The 14,575-nt window shown below is 60.2% G+C and overlaps 1 protein-coding gene across 2 annotated transcripts; it reads right to left on the bottom strand.

Annotated features, from left to right (window-relative positions):
• Positions 1–292: 292 nt before the first annotated feature.
• On the bottom strand, positions 293–13,190 carry PTBP1 (polypyrimidine tract binding protein 1). 2 transcript variants are annotated; one of them, XM_049876066.1, is made up of 15 exons: positions 13,072–13,190; positions 10,225–10,255; positions 6,995–7,070; positions 6,694–6,866; positions 6,469–6,615; positions 6,217–6,387; positions 5,977–6,087; positions 5,707–5,881; positions 5,354–5,431; positions 4,564–4,712; positions 3,136–3,169; positions 2,635–2,727; positions 2,319–2,535; positions 1,853–1,930; positions 293–1,778 (listed from the first exon to the last, which is right to left on the bottom strand). In XM_049876066.1, the coding sequence occupies exons 1-15, from the start codon at positions 13,077–13,079 to the stop codon at positions 1,646–1,648; spliced, it is 1,674 nt and encodes a 557-aa protein (XP_049732023.1). In that variant the 5' UTR covers positions 13,080–13,190; the 3' UTR covers positions 293–1,645. The 2 variants fall into 2 exon arrangements, with proteins under 2 accessions (XP_049732023.1, XP_049732024.1); XM_049876067.1 differs by lacking the exon at positions 5,354–5,431.
• Between the last annotated feature and the right edge of the window lie 1,385 nt (positions 13,191–14,575).

Here is a 14,575-nt window from a genome sequence, read left to right as displayed (position 1 = left end):
TGGGCGGGCCGCCGGCGGGTCCTGGCTGCGCGGAAACCGGGGTGCGGCAGTTGACGGACACGCAGCGTGGGGCAGGTATCCGAGCCCGCGCTGCGCTGGGTGAGTGGGTGTGCAGCTTGCCAAGCCCAGTCCGGGCGCAGTGAACCGTCCCTGTCCCCTTGGGGAGGGGCCCCGACCCGGGACGCCGAGCCCGCCCACAGCCTCAAGCAGTCAGGGGGGCGGAGGACCGAAGATAGGGGCCATAGGAAAAGCAGTTGAGGACAAACATGCCCAAATAAGTGGGGAGTCCGAGCACAGAATACAGAAGAAATTTATTCAAAGTCCGAGTACAGACGGCCAGCTGCCTTCTACAATGTGAACAGCAAGAAATAGGTCTACAGAAAAGGTACAAAGTTTGTTATAAAATCGTTTAATCGGGTTCTCGCGCATTACAGCCGTCGGGCGGTCCTGGAATGTGCAGTGGTCGCGGTCACTCCGCGGTTACAATACTGCGCCTGTAATTGCTATCAAAATATACATCTGTGTCGCCATAAAAAACCGCGCTGGTTGCCCCTCATGTCTTACAGGTATAAAAAGTCAAAAATATTTACACCCTTGTCACACTCCGTACATGCGAACACTGGGGTCCAGGGAGACCCCCATGGCAGAGGTGGGGTCGCTGCTGCTGCCGGAGCACAAGGACAGGTGGAGCCAGCGCAGCAGTTAAGACGAAGGCCTCCGCCCCACCCTCCGGGTCCCAGCACTAGAGGCCAACAGAAAACACGAACAACTTTGGTCCACGATTTACAGGAAAAAAAAAAAAAACCCTGAAGAAGTGTAAGCGCGCTTGTACCTCTAGGCAAATTACGAGTCAGGTGTGGAATAAGGCCGCAAAGACCCTGGCCGGGTGGACAGTCCCCGCCCAGTCTGCTCCTGGGGAACGGGCTACCTGCCTGTGACGCCCCTCAGTTACAAAGAAAGGACAGGATACAAGATAATACCACGAAGAGGAAGCTTAGATACACTTTATCTTGCTATAAAAAGTTACTTAAAACTATTTCTTTTGCATATAAATGAAGAGTAGAATATTTGGTCAACCGGAAGTATTGCTAGGCACAGCTGTCTGCAAGTATCATACAAGAGGGGCGCAGGCGCCGGCCGCACGGCCTCCGGGTCTCAGCCGCGGAGGGGCACCTTGCTGATGGGGGTCTGCGGGAGGGCAAATCACTTCATTTGATTAATTGGGTGGGTGGGCCGGCGGGGCGCTTGCAGACTCCCAGGCGTCAGCACATGATTGACGTGGAGCCTGCGTCCCCCCTGCACCCCCCCAACACCAGCCAGGAAGCCCCCCCCACGCAGGGTTTTAAGGCACGAGGAGGCCAACTCGTGGCTGGAACCCGCCCTGGCCGGGCCCCAAGGCCGCAGTGGCAGCAGGTCAGGCTCAAGAAGGCATCGCTGTGAGACCTGAGGGCGGGTGCCGCGGCCGTGGGACCCTCCACTCGCGACAGGCACCGCAAGGTTAGAAGGTGGATTAGATTTAATTTTTTTAAAAACAGGTAAACTGATTCTCTTTAAAAAAATAAAATCTCTGGTCGTAAGGTCACTTCAGCTGCGTTTTAAAGTGGCTTTTTCTCTGGAATGATGGAGGCTGCCGCGGGTGCGGGCCCTAGATGGTGGACTTGGAGAAGGAGACCCGCAGGTGGTGGTTCTCCCCGAGGTCGTGGTTGTGCAGCTCAATGAGGGCCTGGATGGCCTCCTCCACCGAGCCCATCTGTATCAGTGCCATCTTGCGGTCCTTCCTGGAAGACACAGCTGTCAGGACCTCTGGCCTGGCGGGGGGGGGGGGGCGGGGGGGTGGGCACTGCCAACTTACTGGAAGAACTTGAATCCTTTGACCATCCCTCCATTACTCGAGAAGAGAATCTTGAGGTCATCTTCGGATATCGAAGGCCTGCAGCACAGAGGGGGGTGCTGTGAGCCCAAGCCTGAGCCCACCCTTCCTGCCATGTCACCCTCAAGTCTGGAGGTGGCCAGGACCATGGCTCCCAGAGACCCTGGGGCCAGAAGGTCAAGACTACACAACAGGGTCTCAGAGAACCCGTGATGGTCTGAAGTGACCACTAAAACTAAAGGCCACCCCGCCCCCCACCCCCACGACCAAGATTCCTGTCGACAGTGACCAGGAGCTGGGGAGGCTCCTGGCTGCTCTGGAGGTGCCGCCAAGAGCTGCCACTCCATGGCGACACTGTCCTCACCTGAGTCCTTCCCCTGACAGCTACGTCACTACACAGCAGTTAAGGGACAGGTGAGGGGTGTGAGGCAGGGCTGGGACACCTTACGGGATGTTGGAGAGATGCAGGGTGGCCGAAGGTGGGAAGATGTTCTGGAAATTCTTGGAGCCAGGTTTCTTGAAGCGATGCAGGGGCGAGTTGCTGTAGTCCTTGGTGAGGCCCTGGTCCTCCTGGCCCTCACGGGGCAGCTGCACGTTCTGGTGCTTGGACAGCGTGATGCGCACGGGCTTCCCGTGCAGCTTGTGCCCATTGAGGTGGCTCATAGCTGTGGGCGGGACACGACGTGACTGGGGGCCGTGCCCCATCACCCCAGGCTCCTGAAGAACACCCAACCATCTGTGCCCAGGAACAACCAGCCCCTTACCCAGCTGGGCCTGGCTTCCGTCAGCCATCTGCACCAGAGCGTTCTCCTTCTTGTTGAACAGGACCTTCACACGCTGCACGTCCCCGTACACACCTTCAAAAACCCGGTAAAGGCCTGAGCACCGCTGCCCGCAGCCCATCTCCCCACAGCCCCCCAGCCCCACACGCCCCGCAAGGCTCCGCTCCTTCTGCCCCTGGGGAACCTGCGTCTAGCGGCCACAGGGCACGTTACAGAAACTAAGTTCAGCCAAAAAGTAATAAAATACAGGAGAGATAAACTGCCAAGGAGCGGCCGCTTTAGCATGCTACCAACACAGTAACCCTAGGACGAGCATGCGGGGCCATCCACCACGCGCACCCAGGAGCCGCACGCACGCCATACGCAAACCGAGCAGCCGGTGCGAGGCCGAAGGCCAACAACTGCAAACTCATAGTACACGTAGGGTGTAAAATGACCGCAATTAAATGAAAACAAGGTAATAAAGTGTGAATGATAACATACCGAAAAGAATAAAGAGGCTTTGGGGTGTGACTCTCTAGAGGACAGCAGAGCAAGGCAGCGGAGGGACAGGGAGAGGGAGAGTCAGGGGGAGCGAGGTTGGCAGTCGTCCACCACGAGGAAGGCAGTCCCCGCAGGCGTGCGACATGGTTGATGGATGATGGAGTTGTCAAGGTGGTTAATATTCAAGGGCAGGTTGGTTTCCGGAGAGCAGGGTTTTGGAGGGGGAATTTGTTTTTTTTTTTTTTTTTTTTAATGTTTTGTTTGTTTCAAGCAACAACAGGAAGCAGAAGTACCGTGCAGTCAGTTGGCAAAGAAATTCCGGATCAGGGCAAGAAAAAAAAATCGGGAAAGGGGAAGGGGAGAAAAGAAAAAAGTAGCAAAAAACACAGGTCAGTAAATACATAAGAAAATAATGTAGTGTTCCATCAGTCAAGATCTATACACACATTACAAGTTACAGGTTCACCTCGCGGAACAGAGGTAGTAAGAAAAGCACCTTTTCTCAACCCAGAGAGCAGGAGACAGCACTGGCCAGAGCCTCCAGAAGGCCGGTCCCACCACAACCCAGACGGAGCCCATGCTTCACACAGAAGCCCCCCTCCCAGATCCCCCCCAATTTACTCTCAGCTCTGTTCCCAAAAGTCCTGTCTCCTGCTGACTGTGGCACAGGTAAGTCTCTAACACAATTACACAGCCGTGAGGTGAAGGCTGAGTGTGTTAGTTCACACTATGCTATGAGTCTTCTCATCCAGAACCGAGCTCGCGGGGACCGCGGCTTCAGTCTGCCCTGTGCACCGTGTCCATGGGCCCAAGACAGGGAGCTGCCCCTGGGGAGGACCAGTCCTGCTCTAGCCCACGCCTCAGAAAAAGCACTAGGAGTTGTCAGACAGATAAAGAAAGTCTAAAGGGCCGATTAAATGATAATCCCATCAATCAAGAGTTAAATATTTTTGAATAGTTATTATCTCATTCAAGTTTTCTGAGGCAATCCTGACAAAAATTCACAGCAAGGTTACATTAAGCACCTCTCTGGGTGCAGCCTGTGCGCCATCAAATGTGGGGACCCTGGCCCCAGCACCCCACCTGGCAACACGGGGCAGAGACCCCCAGAGGCCTTTCAACTGCATCCAGGTTTTGCTCCCCATCGATTTTTAGACTGCCTTCACGTAACAGAAAATATTTCAACTCTGAACGTTATGGAATTGGAAAACATAAATCAAGATGTAAAGAAAACAGGAGACTAGCAGTCTGGAAGCAGAGTGGACGTGCAGCCTGAGTAGAGGGTGGAGGCCAAGCGGCCCTGCACTGAGGACAGAACTGGGGGCGGGGGGGGGGGGCCATGCTTGTTGTCCCAGGATGGCGCTAAGGCCGGAGACAGCACAACGTCCCTTCACATTGAGGGAAAAGCTGGGAAAGAAGCCCACGTACCTCTGGGTTGAGGTTGCTGACCAGGAGGACAGAGTTCCCTGCCCCAGCCAGGCCGGGGATGGCGATCCGGCCTGCTGCAGCCGCCGCTGCCGCTGCCGAGGGAATGGCCAGAGGGGCCAGGGCGCCATGGACATTGGGAACAGAGAGACCTGGAAACGAAAGAGCAGTGAGGCAGTGATGCATGGTGCCCAGCGTTCTGCTGAGAGCAGACCTGGTTCTCATGCAAAGGTGGGCGCAGGCATCACTGGGCAAGTGCAAGCCCTGCCACCACTCTCATGTCAGGACTCGGACGTGACCGCAAGGCCCCATCACAGCACGGAAAGCTGCTGCTCTGTAAACGCAGCAAAAAAAGCCCTGCGAGCCCAGCGGCCACCAAGCAGCCGCCGCCTGTCTGCCCACACGCTGTGGCAATCGTCCTCCACGCCCATCAGGCGGGACGGCTCCGCTGTCCACGTGCGTGGAGGTGCCTGTCGTGGTGGGCTAACCGCTGGGTCCGTCACCACGCCAATGAACTAATCGCCTAGGATACGCTTGCTCCGCCCACTGCCGGCCTCTCTCCCTGGAGAGCTTCAAAGGACCAGAGCCCAAGACTGTGATGCCCACTGCTCTCAACGTAGGACTGAGCCTCCATGGCCCGTCCTGACTGCCTGACCTACACTGGCCCCGCTCCCGGGAGGCCCCGTTACCTGTGCGCTCACAACTATGCCGGCCAGCCCACAGCGGCCGCCGAGAGAAAGCAGGTGTGGGAAGGTGGTGTGGGCATGCAGACCGGACGTGGGGTTATGAGTACCTGCAGCTTGAGGAATGGCAAAGGTGGGAGGAAAACCAGCTCCTGCATACGGAGAGGCTGAGATTATACCAGGTGCACCTAGAAATAAACAAGACACTAATCATTGCACCCAGGCCTCCACCGTGAGACAGTCGTCATGCCTGTGGCCCCCACCTAGCCGAGCTTGCCCCCAGAGGCTGGGCAGCGTGCTGGGGGGTTGTCTGTGGGCTGGGCGGCTGCCGGGCTGAGCGCTTCCCTGGGGGCCTCTCGGGGCACTGAACCTGAGCTACGTGGCCATCTCCTCCCCGTGGGCGCCGCTCTCCTGCGGACAGGGTCCAAGTGTTCACGCACTGCCGCCTGTGGGGGCGTCTTACCAAAGGCCGCGGCCATGGTCTGGTCCAGGGACGGCTGGCTATCCCCTGAGGGCAGATCTGGGCGTGTGTAGTCACGGCTCTTATCGTTGTTGTACTTGACATTGAGGCTGGTGAGCTTGGAGAAGTCGATGCGCAGCGTGCAGCAGGCGTTGTAGATGTTCTGTCCGTCCAGGGACTGCAGAGAGAGAGGTGAGGTGAGTGCTGGGAGTGGCAGGCAGGTCCCAGGGCCCCAGGGTTGAGCGGTGGGCAGGCAGGGTGGGGCTCACTCACTAGCTTGGCATGCTGGGCGCTCACAGGCTCTGCGTACTGCAGGAGCGCCTGGAACTGGTTATTCTTGGTGAAGGTGATGATCTTCAGGACTGTGCCGAACTTGGAGAAAATCTGGAGACAAAAGAGGAAACAGAGTCAGGACCCCGCCATGCGAGCCATGCTACCAGCCTGCAGGTGCCAGGCAACTGCGCACGCGGTCCCCAGGGCAGCTGGCCCGCTCAGGATAGGGGAGCTGCCCACCTGGTGGAGCACGTCCAGCGTCACGGGGTAGAAGAGGTTCTCCACAATGATCCGCAACACAGGGCTCTGGCCAGCCATCGCCATCCCAGCGTCCACGGCAGCAGCAGAGGCGGCCAGGGCCAGGCTTCCCGACTGAACCGAGTTCACAGCCTGCAGGGCTGCCTGGGCACGCTGTGGGAGAAAGCCACAAAAGTGAGCCCCGCAGGCTTCCCACAGCGCCATTCCCGGCCCAGCCACGAGCCGAGGACTCACCGCCTGGTTGGGTGAGCTGTCGGTCTTGAGCTCCTTGTGGTTGGAGAACTGGATGTAGATGGGCTGGCCTCGCAGCACGGCTGCCACTGAGGTGTAGTAGTTGACCATGGTGTTGGCCGCCTCCTCCGTGTTCATCTCGATGAAGGCCTGGGGACAGACAGGGTCACAGGGCAGCCCCTCACCACCTCCCGCACAGAGACCAACCCCCCCTGGGGGCGGCAGTACCTGGTTCTTCCCTTTCAGCATCAGCAGGTTGGTGACCTTCCCAAAGGGCAACCCCAAGGAAATGACCTCCCCCTCGGTGACGTCACTGGGCAGCTTGCGGATGTGGACCACACGGGACGGCGCACCGGCACTCCTGCTGTCTACTTTGAACTTCTTGCTGTCGTTCCCGTTGGCTGGAGAGAGTTAGACTTTTGTAGGGCTGACTTCCCTCCCGCCCTCCTACTAGACCCGGAGAGCCTCCGTCACCCTCTCCGAGGACTCGCCCAGACCAGAACATGGGGATGCTGAGGCATGGAGTTACCTGCAGAGGCCGAGCTGCTGCTCATGATAAAGGGCCCGTTGGTGACGCAGGTAGAGAAGAGCTCGTCAGATCCCCGCTAGAAGACAACGGACATGCTCAGCCTACCTGCCCTCTGCCACACGGCCCTGCCCAGGGCTGTCCCCAGACACTGAGACCCCACACTGACAGTGGCCCCAAAGCCCCACAAGATCCTAGACACGGCTCTTGGGGTTCCCTATAAGGGGGACCTGAAAGTCAGAACCCATGCTTTGGGGCACCCATCACTCCCATGTCTGTGCCTGGGTCATGTCCCCAGTGGCCACTCTGTCCCCCCAAAAGGCTCCCCGCCACCTGCCCCTAAGAAAACACAACCATGTCCGAAATTGGGGATGCATCCCATTACACGGGCCACTGGCAGACAAAGCCCCCCTTGTCACCCTGCACGGGTGTCCTATTTTCCAGCTGCTCCAGGAAACCTGAGCTGCCCTGCTTTGTCACTCCAGAGAACAGGGAGTGTGGTGTGGGCCATGCTGTGACTGAGAACGGGATGCACCTGCCATAACCACCCTGTCTCCAAGCCACAAGCACCGTGCACTCCTCCAACTGGCTGCCTGAGCCACGTCAGGAGCCTGGTCCTGGGCCACGGAGAACCCCCTGCCCACAAGGTGCCTGTCCAGACATGAAACCACCTCATCCAAAGCTGTAAAGCCGGGGACTGGTTCCAAGGCCACACTGAGGGCCTCAGCTACCTGCGGAGGACCAGCATGTGCAGCCCACACCCCTCAGGCTGGCTGCCACAGCTCCCCAATCTCAGAGCAGCCTGGAGCCCCCTCAGGAGACAGCAAAGCCCTCCAAGTGCCCCACCCCGCCACCGACAAGCCCTCAAGTCCTCCCTCCTGGTGCCCACTCATCTACTTGTCACCTGCCGGGGGTGGGGGGCGTGGACAGGGAGATAAGTGAAAGCTCTGAGCTTCCACCCCCCTCCCCCAGGTCCCCGGACCACTCCTGCCTCTCACCACAGCCCCGGCTTAAAGTGCCACCCCTCCCTCCCGAGCTTCACCCCCCACTGCCTTTCCCTCAGACCGTCTTTCCTCAAGAACACCTTACGTCCACCCTTCTTCCACTCTGCCAACTACCAGCCAATCAGAGGCATGATACATCCCACACAAAAGTGGGTGGGCATCCAGCCCCTAACCATCCTGGCCAAGGTGAAAACCTGGCTGCTCTGCCCCTCATCTCGTGGAGACTGGGGTCATGAGGGCCTGGGGTGAGCAAGCCTGAGGGGGATTTACAGAGTCCTTAAAGACCTGAAGCAGGCCAGGAGGGAGTGACCATTGCACCAGGCAGACCCCTAAACCTAAACATGGGGGAGTGGAGGACAAAGCCATGAGCGGGGCTGACAGCCCCAAGGGCAGCCACTTCCGTTACCGGCGACACCCAGGGGCCACTCAGCATTTCCTCTCAGGCTGAGGGACCATCATGCCAACTCCTGCGTGTGCTGACCCCCAGCTCAGGGCCAAACTGTGAAGGCTCAGAACTGGGGGTCACTCAATCTGACTCCACCCACAAACAAATATCTCCCAGCTGAGTTCTGAGACTGCCCAAGGTGTGAAGTATCTGAAGTGAGTACAAGTTCACACCTGCATATCCTCCCCCCGACACCAGGCGCCTCGAGGAAAGGGCCCAGCTCCCCTCCAAGGGCACACTTCTCGGTCTCAACCCCACAACATTCCCTCACTAGGTAACTGAGAGAGCCCCTTCCCCCTCAGACCTGGGTACCAGCCTGCCCAGCCCCGTGCTGTCCCACGGGCTCAGAAAGGCCCAGGGAGCCCCCAGGCTGTGGCCCCCTCTCACCGAGCCGGTCCACTCAGGGTCGGGGCGGAGGCCCCAGGTGCAGCAACAGCAAACCTTAAAAAAAGCATCCTGGCTTCCGCTTCTGCCTGGAGTGCCGGGCAGGGCCGGAATTTCCTCAGAGCAGCATTCCTGGCCACTGGCCCAAAACCCTAATCGCTGTTCCCATGGCAAACCGCCTGGCGAGGCCACAACTGTCTGCAGCCCAGCAAACACCGTGCCCACACGAGGCTGTCCTCCCCCCACCGCACGGCTCAGAAAGAGGTACCACCAACTCCTCACCCTGAAACTACTGCCAGACAGCACACGTGTGGATACAGGCTGCTAGCCCACGCCCTGCTGTCAGGAGGGCCCCCTGCCCCCAGACCTGCCCTGCAACTCATCCTCTGGTCACTCAAACTTGACAGGACAAGCCCACCTGGCAGCTACTAACCCCCTTACCAGGCCTGGGCCCACCCTGCCAAGTGTGACCAGGAACCCCATACACAGCCCCGTCCCATCCCAAGAGTACTCCCCAAGAATGGAGAACTGTCTGCCTTTGTCCTGAGATACCACAAGCCCTTGACACACAGCCTCTCCCCGCCCCCAACAAACAGGTTTATCTGCAGAAGATGGGGACGCGGCGGCCACCTGGGAAACGCCAAAGCCAGCAGGTGGCCACTGGCCAAAACTCACCACCATCTGCTCTAGATGCAGCCAGCGGCTCGTCTCTCAGGACAAGCCCCCAGCGGATGGGGAGTGAGCTCAGAGCCACAGTCCAAACCAGGAGATGGCAGATGCACCCCCAGCACCTGCCCTCACACCCCTCCAAAGCATGGTCCCCCGCCCCCTGACCCTCCCTGCAGACGTGTGCCACCCCGTCCACCTTGCCACTTATCTGCTGGTTCTTGTAACTTCAACACTAGGGGTGTTGTGACCCCACACAACGAGCTTGAAGCTCATCCACTTTCCTTTACCGCAAAATGCGCTGGGATTTCCAAACAAAACAACCTGGAGAACAGACAACTCCGTCCTGCTTAAAGCTGTATCAGCACGACCCGGCCACCGTCAGGCCACATCCACGTTCATCGTCAAGAACAATCGCCAAACACCAGAGTGCCCCCCCCCACATCCGGCCCCTGAAATCCCACCTGCCTGGTTGTAGCCAGACTTGGCAGGCACCCCCAGCTGACTGAGGCACCCCCATCCCCAGGCCCGGCATCCCCTGGATGGCAGGAGTCACAGCATTGGATCCTGACAAGGCGCAGATCTAGATTTTGCTCAGGGTTTCTGCTGAAAGCCCTGCAGCCCCACCAGGTTGTAACCGAGCAGGAGTGCGGCCTTAGGAGTGAGACCCCGTGCAGTCACCAGTGCAGCCAAAGCCAGAACGCGCACCCCAGAGAGCGAATGGGTATGCCTACCTTTGTACCAACTGCTATATCTGGGACGATGCTGCAAAAAAGAAAAAAGGAGACATGTTAGCCAGGTGAGCAGCCCCCCCCAACCCCGTTCTAGGCGCTCCTCCAGCAAGCAGGCGTGGCCTGGGAGTGAGCCATTCTCCATTCACTCTCAACTCTACAGGGGCCAACCTGCCGCCCCCCAAACACCAGGGAAGGAGAGCCGCTGTAGCTGAAGTCCAAGCGCTATCATTTGCTTTCTACAAAAACCGAAATGTTTTGAAAAAATTCTCAACGCAGGACAAACATCGTTTGGAAATGACTCCCTCCACAAAGTGACTGTCAACGTTTAACCAGGTCTGCTCAGAGGCCCCAACGAGGAAGAAGGTGAAAATTAACGAAACCAGCGGCATGCCCAACTGCAACCCAAGTTACTCATCAACCTTCTACCCTGGGACTGGACTTTCTCCTCAGCCTCAGCAGAGATGGGAAGAAAGCATGGCTGCCCTTCTGCCTCACCCAGCCACCACTTCCTGATCTACAAGTGCACAAGCCTCCACAGCTCCACTAGGCAGAAGTGACTACAGTCCTGGATACATGACAATGACTCCAAAAAAAGACACCTGCGTCCCGAAACCAGGAACCCAGTGGTCTGGCTGTGGAGCCCGGCAGACTCCTAGCCCAGTCCCTCTCCGGGCTGGGTACACGCTTCTTCTTCTCCCTCCCAAGCCATGAGAAGCCGTCTCCGCACCTAGAGTCAACCCAAACCCATCTCCTGCACCACTTCTTTTTCTCGTAGGGGCCCCAGTACCTTTACCCGAGTCCTCAAGCGGTCCAGTTCCCACCACCAAAATCCCACAGCTATCCCAGCCAAAAAGCAGAACCCCTTCCCCTCCCAAAGCTCACCTGCTCAGCTCCATGTTAGGCATTCTAACAGACCGGGGCGCACTGCAAAGGCTTCACCTCTTTGTTATTAGAACAAAGGCTCGCAGGCTGGTTTCTAACTGGATTTTTTAAAAAAAAGCTTACTGCCGGAGAAAAATTTCCAGACCAGCTGAAGACTGAGATGCATACCACCATCCCATCTCCCCATGGCTCCTGCTCCCTGGAAAGGCCTCAAGTACAGGAAATGCTTGACAAAAATGACCTTTCCTGAAAAGACTTGTAAAGGACCCAAAACCAAAAGAAAGGCTCTCCAGCCTGGGCTTCTGCACCAGGCGGGGGCTCCTCTACGTGAGCAGGGCACCAGCTCATCCTAACGTTCTCCCCTCAGGGCAGCCCCTTAGATGTCAGATAAGCTGCAAGACTAGAAAGTCGAGTGACTGCCCTGTCAAGAGTGACTGCTCTGTCAAGTTCCTCGCAGGACCCGAGCACCCAGAGCTGGCTGGGCTTGGGAGGGGACGCTCTAGGGAGGGAGAGCCCAACAGAAGGTGGACCACCTCATGCGGCAATTTTTCTAGACAGCTGAGCTTAATTCAGCCGTTTTAATACCCAGGCAGGGCACACATGGAACCCAGGCATTTTAACCACACCTTTCAGGATCAGCCCCACTGGAACAACGGCTACTTAACAACCACGACTACCTTTGAACCTTGTTACCTTCTTAGAAGCCAACGTTTCACGAAAAGATGAAATAACTAGTCTTAAACCTAAGATTCCTTTTAAACTTAGCTTCACTTATTAAAGGGTTCTGGAACGTTTCGGCAAACGGAAGCACAGCTCTCCGAACTCTGCACACAACGCTAACTTCTCTCCAACACAAAACCCTACCCGCGTCCTGACCCTCCACCGGGCTCAGAACAGCTCCCCTTCGCACACCTGCTAAAACTACGGACACTAAGGGCACAAAAGCGCACGGAGTTCCCGCGACCGGCCCGGGGCCCGCCTGTCCTCCGCCGCCGCGCACGCCGCCCGCGGGCCGCCCCTCGCCCCCACGGTCCCCGGCCGGGGCCCTGCCCGCGCCCCGCAGGCCGACGGCGCCCCCCGCCCGGCCACCGGGCCCCCGAGCCCCGCCCGCGGCCGCACTTCCGCCCGGCCCGTGACCTTGGGCCGCCCGCCCCCGGAGGGGAACAAAGGCGCCGGCGAGGCGAGGCGCCGGGCCGCAGGCAGGAGCGCGGTCCGACCGGCACGCGCGGGCGGCGGCTGCGGCTCCCGGGGGAGCAGGGCGCGCCCCACAAAGGCCTCGGGGCCGCGAGCGGCGCCCCACGCGGGCTCGACGGAAGCCGAGCGGGACCCTGCCGGGCGGGCGGGCGGGCGGGGCGCGAGGACGGAGTCCACGCGGCGGGAAAGGCGCGCGGGCCAGGCGGCCGGATGGGGCGCGGGAAGGGCCGGCGGGCGGGCGGAGGGCCGCGCACGCGCACCAGGACCGCCGGGAGCGCCCGGGGCCGCGCACGCGCGCGGGCGCCCGGACAGGAAGCGGGAAGGGCCAGACGAGCAGCGCGGAGGGACGCGCACGAGGACGGGGCCGGCCGGGAGCGCGGAAGGCCGCGCGCTCGGGCCCGACGGGGAGCGGGAAGGGCGCCCGGGCGGGGGAGGGGCGCCGGGCCGCCGCGTGCGCTCGGGACGCGGCTCGTGGGGGCCGGAAACGGCCGGGCGCCGCGGGGAAGGGCGGGGGCGGCGGCCGGGCGGCGACGCCGCCGCCGCCAGCCCGAAGCCTGCGCCCCCCGCGCCCCCTCCGCCGCCCCGGCCGCCCCGCAGGCCCGCTCCCGCGCGCCCGGGCGGAGAGAGCGGGCAGCCCGAGACCCCGGCCCCCATTGGCCCGGCTGCGGCGGGCGCGGCGCGCGGATCGTCGGCCGGAGGCGGGCCCGGCGGCGGCGGGAGGGAGGCCGGGGCGTGAGGAGGGCGACAGGCAGCGGGAGAAGCACGACTCACCCGTCCATTGCACACACAGGAGACCCGCAGGGGACGGAGTGGAGGCGCCGGAATAGCAGGAACCGACCCAACGGCTCCGAGATATAGACTCACAAAATGGCGGAGACGCCCGAACACGTCCCCCGCGCGGGCTGCCCATTGGCTCCCGCCGCAGCCAGGAGGCGGGGCGAGGCCTGCGGCCCCCTGCCCACGCCTCCCAATGGCCAGAAGGCCGCCCGTGGGGGTGGGGCCAAGAGGAATGGTAGGCGCCTATTGGCGGAGGTAGCCGTCCGTCAGAGCCAAGAAGGAAACGGCCCCTGGTGTAGGGGGAAGGAGGGCGGGGGAAGAGAAGGAGGTGGACCCACGTGACGGCTCCCGGGCCAGTGACCTACCCTGTGGCGTGTGGCTCTGCGGGAGAAGCCATCTTGAGAGTGGGTACGTGGCGAGTCAGGCGGCGGGAAGCGTGCTTCCCTCAGGCTGCCGCCATCTTGCATGCGGGCAGGAGCCGCCCACCTCGGGCTTGAGGGCAAAGGGAGGTGCGTTGCCATCTTGGAGTCGGGCAGGAATCCTTCTTGACTCCATCTTGCTTGTGGGCGTATGGCCAAAAAGTCTGATTCGGTCTGACTCCTAGATCAGCGCGCGGGGAGGTGGAGGCCGCTTAGCGCGACCTCTGCGGGCCGGGGCTTTGCCTCCATACCTGGCCTCGGGGGCCCGCGGGCACGATGCATCTGGGATCACCCCCGACCGGCCTTTGTTCATCCTACAGCAGTGAAGCCTGTGCGCAGTCCTGCTCTTGGCCGCGAAGACAGGGAAACTGAGGGCCAGGACCCCGCACACAGGACAGGCGCCCACCGTACAGATGGGGAAACCGAGGCCCGGTGCGCACAGTCAACAAGAGACGCAGAATCTTGTCCTTGTGAGCCTCCATCCCAGCAGCAGGAAGACACCCTAAACTGTCTGGGAGCCACTAGGGCCTGCTGCTCATCTTCGTTCTGGCGGTGATTCTTCCCAGGGGTGGGCCAGCTGCCCTAGACAGGTGCTGATCCCAGGAAGAGTTAAACAGGGTTGTGGGCGACAGGGGCGACAAGCCAAGGACAGCCATGTGAGGAGCATGCCCAGGCCGGGCAGAAGAGGGCTCAAGGTGGCCAAAGCCAGGTCATACCGCCCCAGCACTTCCTAAACCTGGAGCCTCTCACAGGGCTGCCATGGGAAGCCTCCAGGAGATGATGCCCCCCAGGGGCTTGGCGCAGCTCCTGGTACAGTAAACGCTCAGTAAATAGAGAAAATTATTACGATTATTGCTCGCAATGTGCCCATGCTCAAGGGCCAAAGAGGGTTTTAATTGGCATCAGCCTAGAGAGGGAGAAGAAATGACATTTTTAGGTTCCGCAAATCCAGGTGAGGCTGATGCGCCCCGCCTCTCTGGAGGCCTGGCAGCGGCCTGGGCTTGGGCAGTGGCGGCGCCTGGACGCGGCCCAGGAGCCTGGGAGTCCTGATGCACGCCGGGTGCCAGAGGATTCCAGCC

Source organism: Elephas maximus, chromosome 3, assembly GCF_024166365.1.
Source record: "Elephas maximus indicus isolate mEleMax1 chromosome 3, mEleMax1 primary haplotype, whole genome shotgun sequence".
Taxonomy (NCBI): Eukaryota; Metazoa; Chordata; class Mammalia; order Proboscidea; family Elephantidae; genus Elephas; species Elephas maximus.
This window is presented reverse-complemented; position numbering and strand designations above follow the sequence as displayed.